The 9239-nt window shown below is 39.7% G+C and overlaps 1 protein-coding gene across 3 annotated transcripts; it reads right to left on the bottom strand.

Moving 5' to 3' along the window:
* Nucleotides 1–920: 920 nt before the first annotated feature.
* LOC112280264 (putative sugar phosphate/phosphate translocator At1g06470) lies at nt 921–7899 on the bottom strand. Of its 3 annotated transcripts, none has more exons than XM_024515564.3 (12): nt 7698–7899; nt 5275–6355; nt 4849–5018; nt 4400–4485; nt 4125–4174; nt 3815–3882; nt 3275–3375; nt 2927–2939; nt 2519–2703; nt 2218–2304; nt 1705–1799; nt 921–1501 (listed from the first exon to the last, which is right to left on the bottom strand). In XM_024515564.3, exons 2-12 carry the CDS (start codon nt 6078–6080, stop codon nt 1360–1362), a joined length of 1803 nt encoding a protein of 600 aa, XP_024371332.1. In that variant the 5' UTR covers nt 6081–6355; nt 7698–7899; the 3' UTR covers nt 921–1359. The 3 variants fall into 3 exon arrangements, with proteins under 3 accessions (XP_024371332.1, XP_024371331.1, XP_090104697.1); XM_024515563.3 differs by having other exon boundaries at nt 7109–7878; XM_090248571.1 differs by lacking the exon at nt 7698–7899 and adding an exon at nt 6458–7168.
* Between the last annotated feature and the right edge of the window lie 1340 nt (nt 7900–9239).

The following is a 9239-nucleotide window of genomic DNA, read 5'->3' as shown; positions in this document are numbered from 1 at the left end:
TGTAGAAAGCAGTATTCCTTGCTAATCAGATATCTACCAATCTTTCATCAAAGAAAGCATTAAGTTACAATACACCAAAAGGCTTTGACTGCTCGTTATGGGGATCTTGCATATGAATTCAACACATTGATATTCCACTCCTTGACATGGTCGCCAAATTAGACCTTTCACACAATCTTGTTGATACTGGAATGCGGAAAGTTGTGTTGGAAGGAGGCACTCCAAGAAATAAAGTAGCCCAGTAAAGAGTTCAGCCTCTCGATGCAAGTTGATGTACAAGAATCAAACTTAGGTGATCTGAAATCTATCTCCCCCAGCCCCAGATTTAGTCCTCCAAGGAACGGAAGAGCCATTCTGTACTAGTGCCAGCCTCTGTCGTTTGTAATTGCATTCTTACCATAATATAACAGGGTCTATCTCTAATGTTCCACCGAGAATGGGAGGGAAAAAACCAAACAAAAAAAAAACAAAGTAAAATAAAATAAAATAAAACAAACACACACACACACACACACTTTTCAAGCAAGGCAGAAGCTAAGTGTCGGTAGTCTAGAAACCTTCCAATTAGCACAATCCCAAGAAAATGGTTAGAACAAATGAAGCGCAAGCGTTGACACGTGTATCTGCCTTATGCTCTCTTCGTAAAGGCAACAAAAACAGCACAAATAGGTGTAAGTTGAACAGTTGATTTACCGTGTTATGTCCTATAAATTGTCACACAGTAAATCAAATAATACTAGTTCACCTCAGCGTAGTTCATGCTAGTCAATTTACCAGTGAAATAACGTATTCGAGTTTTCAAGGAAGATTCCACATTATCATATTCCGTACGGCACGACCATACAAGTGGGAGACGTACTTGTAAGGAAATGCAGCATCGTCGGATACAGACCCACAGATGCCAGAAGAATATCATCAAATTAAATGAAACATAGATTTTATTTTTTATTTTTTCATCGTGTACATTTGTGGCTACGTGCTGCTGACAAACAATAGGCCCATCTTAACTGGACTCTTAAGTGGGTTTCTGTCGAAGCTGTTAATTGTAAGCCATTGAACATCAATAAAATGACTGAATCTACAAACCTAAAACTCCTAAAAACTCCACTACCGAACCATATTGAAGCTCGGATAGATCAACATTAGCGCTCTACCTCAAATCCTAACGCTAACTCTAGCACCCGTCCGTCCCCGCTCGTAACTGCGATCCCCAAACTATCAACAAAATTGATTGAGAAAAATAACTTGCAAAAAAAAAACACCTAGGGTTGTCAAAAACCACAACTAAAGCAGTACCTGCAATCCAGTATTAAGATCTCTGTGAGCATTGGGCAGGTGGTGTTTAATTTCAACAAGATGTTATAACACGTGATCAGTGTCGTCTTCAAGTTCAAAGGTTTCAGCGGTTTCATCGTCGATGACAGTATACTTGGGAGAACTTCTACCAACTTCTTGAATATTTGCATTGTTACCCAGCCCGCCTTCAACAAGCTTCTGGTACCTGCGCAAAAACCAAATCATGTTAAGCAAAGCCATCTCCTAGATCAGACCAAGGTTCACATGAAGATTAAGCGCATGAGTATCAAATTTATATTCTCCCAGGTTGTGCACAACAATTCTTGGACCAGATAATCACTAAATTTTATTTAGCATAAAGAATCTAACTCTACACCTACATTCAAGCAGAAAGGGGAGAAAACTTACTTGAACCAGTTGAACAGGCTAACACCAATGAAAATGACTACCAAACCCATACCCTTCAGCCAGGTAAACTCATCTTTAAAGAAGAAAACAGCAACCTGCACGTTACAAACAAAGAAATTCACCCACTTTACTAACTTCACGTGTGAAGGTTTGCATTACAGAGAAGTATGCTCATATTCATATCTTGAACAACAAGGATAACATGAAATTAATTAAAGAGACCTGGATCATGTTCATTTTAATCCACAAAGCTCCCAAACCGAATGAAACTCAATAAAAATACATCATTTCAAGAAAGCAGAGGCCCTGGTTCTAGATCACTTTTGCACCGATAATATGTTAACAACATGAAATGAAACTGCAATACTACACACACAAAACTTCGAAATTGGAGGCAGCTTGAAGGATACAGTTACTCTCTGGCAACATTCCCACGTATTCGTCGGTGCACTTCTGTCTACTGTTACTACAAAAACAACATGCTATCACAAGAAGACATATATTCAAACTTACCACAATGGTTACGACCTCCTTGACGACACCAGCAATGGTTAAAGTCACTGCACTTGTCTCCGCAATCAGAAAATACTCTGCCATCACCTTCAAGAATACGACAAAATTTCACCATAAGCATTGCAAAGTTTCAAAACGTGCTTCATCATTTCGACAGATATACAACGCGAATACATGTCCTGCACCACCATGTTTTGACGTATCAGCTACACCTACGACTTCAGAAAAGTCCACATTCTGTACAAAAGAATTCTGTTACATCTTCTCTAGCCAAATGAAAACTTAGGGATGACGATTGTACCATGAAAAAAGCGAGTGCCCCTCCAAGCAACATCAGCGCACAGCTTTCAAATGTATGTCGTGGGGTATCAAAGTAAGCCGTCTCACTCAGCTCGTGCCAGGGTTCTATAGCTAATGAGAATACGAGAGTCATAATAGCCATTACTGGTGTGAGATAACTCATCGCTGCAAATGGATTGTTCAAACCTGATTTAAATCACTTCATCAGAACAGTATTTCTTATCCTAAACTTGCTTGCCCGCAGTAAATGAACAGCAACCAAAGCAACTAAAACCAAGACTTTTAACCCACATCACATATGCAAGAAAACTGCTGTGACCCTTAACCGACACCTTTTCAAGACTAACTGAGAAGACAAACATGAGAGATAGGTATACCAACTAACACAATAAGTGCAGAGAGCACATACCATACTCTTCTTTCTGGATAGTTTGGTTCGTGGTTTCCAAGATTCGGATGCAGGAAGCGATTGGCAAACAAATCATGGCGCAAATAAGATAAGATAAATTTGCGGCAACTCACGGCACCAACATTTCATATCACCATTTAATACGCAAGGTTTGAGATAATTACTAGACATGAGAACACCTATTTTAATTAATTTACTTTCAACTAAAGCCCCTCAAACACTTCTGTGTGCTCACGAAAAAATTCCAGAGGTCTAAGAAAAACAACAATAGTGAATTTCATAGATGATAAATTAAAAACAAAAGTAGCTGATAATGCGAGGCCATGAAATTCGAGGAGACTGTTGCACCTGCAAGAGAAGCTGCGTCACAGTCCATCGGAAACCCGACATTACAGTTGCCAAAAGCACGAGAATGAATCCAAGAAGCTCAAATTCTGTCTCCTTTGCAACTGCACGATTCTTCAGGTCAGTCAGAGAAAATATGTCCAGGATACATGATCACTTAAAATCTTTGGAAAGTCACAGCTTGGCACTGCATCACAAAAATGACTCAAATCAACCTTAAAAATGAAGTCTTCTTAAATACGAACACCACGAATCATAAGGATGAAGGCTATAAAACTCCACAGTGCAAGGAAGTGACTCAAGGAGGAGTGGAACAGCAATAGCAAGCTTTCCTCGCTAGCTGTTAAATTCTTAACAACTCCCGAATTTAACTGAACTGATTATTACAATAAACATTAAAAAAATGCAATGATGGACACTATTTTCTCTTTAATCCTTCGCAATATTGGTAGCCGTGCTACGCCTGAAATAGAAACACGCAGTGACCATTGATTGAGAAAATGCTGATAAATTCAAAGAAATGGAGCAGACGGTGAAAAATACCAGTGAGCATCACTCCTAAGGAAATTACAACAATGATTCCCATCAGCTTAAAACTTGGCACCTCCAACCTGCCAAAGAACATACATACACTACGGCGTAAGAAACCTCAATATCTTATCTCTGATCTCGAAAATTTACAAAAGTGCAGATGCAAACCCAATGCCACATGCATGAATATATTTCACTCAGTACTGTCAATTTCACAGAAGTCGACTATCAACCGACTATGATGAGCACTGGAAACTCAGCAGGGAAACTGCTCCCAAACCTGCTATTAAGACGAAAGAAGAAATTAGATATAGTAACTCACTTGAAAGCAAACGCAAAGAGGAGAAGGAATACAGGTGCTCCAGATTTGACCTGTAGAACTCCATCATGATGATTGCTCAGGAATAGTTCCAAGTCCACAATAGTGTGTTGGACTAAAAAGAATGCCAAGACTAGGCTGCTAAACCTACTTGATTCAATACATCTCGAGTAAGTACAAAACTTTCTTCTGAATACATAATTTTATAAATCAGAAACCAGACTTGGGGCTGTATCAACGAACAGCAACGGATCACATTTTAAAGTAGAAAGCCTCACCATAGTAGCAAAAGAAACAGAAATAAATACAATAGAGATGTTGCTCAGGTCAATATCCAATGCTGTTGCAGCAGCCGTTGGAACCACTGCCACACGCAAGTAACACAGAACACCGTCTTTCAATCCCGGGCATTGAAATTTCATATAGAAGTTCATTGAATCTAGCAAAGAGCGTGAAAAGATGAAGACAAGACTAATGAGTTCAGAATTTTTTAGCATTCCACAAACTGGATAAAAATGCCCAGCAGCACAGTGTAAAACAAATTTTAATGATTCCACAAGTTTTTATAACTTAAGCAACTTTGTAACAGAAAGAATGCGTATTCTGGCGCGTGCACTCAATTCTATTAGAGAGACTCAACACTGATCCCATTTAAGACAACGAGCTTCTGCAAAGCAATTTTAAAATATCTAAAACAGACGGAGTACAAGAAGGGGATGATCGGTACCTCTAGTGAAATAATCTCTCCATGTCATTCGAATGTGGCTTTGAGTTCTCCCACACCAAAAATGAACAAGAAGGGTTGAAATAATAGCTTGCATAGAGAAATGGATGGTGTTCATTAATAGAGGAGCTGGAAATTTGCCTAGATTTTCTCCTAACAATAACTTGTTATACCTGAAGACAATCAAGATTGCTCATTAATTCTGAATTGATTCGAAAATGCTTATTTCAGCGAACTGCGAAAAGAAGCAAGTTTTAACACACAAACCAGTAAAAAAGCAATGGAAGTCTGCCCAGAACTGCTGCAAGCTGCACAGTAGCAGGGATTATGCACCGCACTCACATGCAAGAGGTGAAGTAAGGCAATGACACTAACACTATGCACTAGGTCAAGGCAGTCAAGGAATTTGAGGTGAAGACGGGAACTTACAACGTGAGACAAGTGCTGAAAGTATACCAAATTAGGATTATAAAGACAGTCTTAACTATAGTCGAAATCAAAGAATTGCGCGCTGAAGAGCGCAATTCAGGCAGCTCCACTTCATCACAAAAAGTGATGCCATGATCTTTGCCGCCAATGCTGGTCCTGCTTATGGGAGACAATTCTACAGCATTCGCCTTCAAAACATCAAGGGAACTTCCTTTAAGAACAGCCTCCGTAAAAGAATCCCCTCCCACACCGTTTTCCAATCGTGATGTTCCAATAGATCTGCCCCTTGAACCATTCCTTCTCTTAGGCGTAGACTGCCCAGAAGCAGAGGCTCCAAATTCCCGATCGAAGTCTTCATCAGATACTAATCCAACACTCTTTCCAACAGATTCATTATGAATGAGAGAAGATCGAGACTCTGATGAAGTTACATCTCGTGAGATTAGGTCATACGTCCCCGCCTTCTGTACCCTTATTAGATCTCGAGACACAACTTCTTTCACCGCTTCCCTCGAGGTAACGTCTCGTCCACCTACATTGTCCGGTTTCTCAACTGAACTTCGATCCATGCCTATGGAGATAAAACTGGTGGATTTGGCCTCAGAAGATAATCTCTCAAGTCCTTCTGTTTTATTACCCATTCCGCACTCTATATTATGTAGCTCGTGTGGCCTTTCAAGCCCGATGGATACATGTGGAGTCCCAGAGTTCGCAACATTCGTTCCTAATCTTTCCGATGCAATGTCTAGGGAATCTTCCATCCTAAGTGGGATCATTTCTAACCGCGCATCCTCCTTCTCTTTCATTTCTACCTTACGGGTAGACCCCCTTCAAAACACGTATCAAAGACTTCTACGGTGGCATCTCCTAATGAAGAATTTACCTTGCTTAAAGAGCACACGAAAATGATCCACCATCTACTTTAATCAGGATGGATTACATCCTCACAATAAACCTGCTTCAGAACAGAAAACCCAATCAAATGAAACCCACTGGATCGAGGTCATTGCGGATTCGTAAGGTCTATGTTCCGAACGTCCCGTCCTTCAGCCATGAACTCATTGAACGCTTGGAAAGCTATCTGTGGAAAACACAGCGCAGGATATGTAAGATAATGCAGTAAAAAGAAAATACTTCAATGTCTGGACTACAACCTCCGAGCTGACCTAGAAAGAAACACAACCTGGTAACTAAGCCGTTCCATCCACTCAGAGAAATAGTCACTCGCCCATACGTCCTTAAAACCTGGTATATGCGGAGCTCTTCAGATGAAAGAGGTCTGTTAGGCATACTGACCACAACTTCCACTAAGAGTCATGTTTGTTACGCAAACAGGTTATTTCTTATATTCAAATCTCACTATCTATACCAAAAAAACGAAATCCAGATGCCTTCAGGGAGACACTTTCCGCAACGAATACCATCACCCAATGACCTGCACTGTGCTTTCATTAGTTTACTACTTAAGAAGCTGCCAATCAGCACGACCTTTAGCGCGCTGAGCCACGGAGGAGTTAAGGTAAACAAAGCTGTCAACGAAACAATAACCTTATACACCCAACCACATAGGTTATGAGGTTGTATTTGAGCTGTGGGTGCTTGTAGTGCCTGGACAGTAAGCTACACGTGTGGAGCTGCTGCCAAATCTTAAAAGTACGGAAGCCGGCCAAACCTCACGTAAGGATGTTCTGAAAACGAGCGTCCAAGTAGTCTAACTATCTAGAGACTTCACTTGCCGACAGCGATAGAAACTAAGCTTGCATACACAAACTCAAACTCTATCAGAGTCTCACTTCAATTTTTTTAAACACCATAACCCTCCAGTTAAGCTTACCTGACGAATAGGATGCAGATCGAGGATCAAAGTCCAAAAACAACACTAGTACGAGGGCGGACGCGTAAGATTTAGGTCTCTCCACATCGCTGCGCGCTCGACCTAGAGCAACTTCTCCAAATTGCTAGACAGAGATACAGTAAGCACACACTACTGAATGAATGTTCAAGGACTGACTTGCGTACAACGTAAACCCCCACCGCACAACCCATCATCCCCTTTCCCCATTCCCGAAAATCTCAAAATCCAAGTTCACACGACGTCACCAGCACGACACGTTCTAAAGCCCCTCGGTTCACGAGCCACTGCATCATCGCGCATCTGCTACCAGCTCGTTAGGGTTTTATAAACAGTCGTCGACCTCTACGAAGCAAAACTTCTAAGCTCAAATGATCATCGAAACTCATCAACACGGCCCTCGAGAACGGAACTATCCTCCTAGTCGCGAGCTACTAATGTCACCTGATCCACATTCAGGAGAAATGCTAACCCTGCTCCCTCAGATGAGCTCAACCACGACAACACGCTAATCATCGTTGTCCCCCTACTGCAACTTTCGAACCTGGCCCCTATCCATTCAGCGCACTACCTGGATCTCCATGAACAACGAAGTTGCTCGCTCACATTTCGCTTCGATTATCTGGCTCTGCGCAGCAAGTAGGAAAACGAGCAAAAAGAGCAGCCACTCGCCGCAGACTGCGAGAGGCGCATCCCTGCCAGGGGACCATGCAAGGATCGAGCTACAATGTCTCCGATGCATATTTCAAAGAGAAAATCAGAATTTGAGCTCTCGAGATTTCATTACGACGTAGAAGGCAATGCGTCCGCCCCCCGTCGCTAAACCCCAACCGATAATGGATGGATGAATATTTCTTTGGGGTAGATGGATAATTTAAGGATGAACGTGTTCGTTCTTTTCGTTCCCCCAACTTGTACCTTCGTTATGTTGCCTGTGTTAACTTCAACTTCGGACCATTCCAGACCAAGCAATTTATTTAATGCGACGATGACATAGTAAATGAAGATACAATATTGATATCAAAATGTTTTCTTTTTCTGGAATTGAATGAATCCTACACTCAAAAAGTATTGTCAATCACCTAGAGTCTGGTGTGCAAAATGTCGTATTTTTTAATTTTTAGAATTTTTTATATTTTGGTTGGGTGGTCTAGAATGGATCTAAAGTACCAATAAATGTCATGTTACACCTAAAGGTTTCTCACGTGATTGGTAGTTCATGTTCCAATTGTAAAATCTCAATTCTAAATATGTGACTTTGGCAAAGGGATGTGACTCCTTCTCTCATGTATAAAATTTACTATATGTTGTTGAAGTAACTAATGAGTTTAAAAAAAAATCTTCCTAATCTTTTGCAGTTATGTGATCTATTTCTTTAAGTTTCAACCAATAAAACTTAAAAAATTAGTTGAACTCTTGTAGAATGATATAAAAGCATAAACATTACAATTAAAACTAAAATTTTAAACATTTTTTATTACAACTTTGTAAAGACTCAATTTCCGTTTATTAAATATGTATGAAAGTCGCATCAATAAAGATATTACAAAGTTTGATTAGAATAATCTTGTGATAATCCATATAATAAATATTTTTACAAAACTTCACATAAAATTTTTATAAACAAAAAAATGCAATTGTATAAACCTTAAGATCTTATAAAAAAAACTTTTGAATCATATCGATATATATATATATATATATATATATATATAATGATCCATGTTTAACTTGATAAGTTTGGTGGACAAAAACAAATTATCACCTAACGAAGGATATTATATTACTGAAATAAATACCCAAGGTGTTGGGTTATGATACAATAGTACTATAATGTAGAGTATCCTTTGCCCAGACAACCACCACCACCGCTTATAATTCTTGGGTGTTGCTGGATGGTTAGCTACAATAAACCTTTGTAGCTCAATAAATCATTAAATTGTATCAAATACTAGGTAATAGAAATATTGAGTCACCACCATAGGATGGACTTAGCCACATATTGTCTATGCACAATCACCGATGGGGCAAAAAATATCAAGCAACAAAGATTATCAACTTATTGAATACTAGGTTACAAAGGGATTACTATGCATATGGTTATATATATATA

This window comes from Physcomitrium patens, chromosome 3, assembly GCF_059467195.1.
Source record: "Physcomitrium patens ecotype Gransden chromosome 3, ASM5946719v1, whole genome shotgun sequence".
Lineage (NCBI taxonomy): Eukaryota > Viridiplantae > Streptophyta > Bryopsida > Funariales > Funariaceae > Physcomitrium > Physcomitrium patens.
This window is presented reverse-complemented; position numbering and strand designations above follow the sequence as displayed.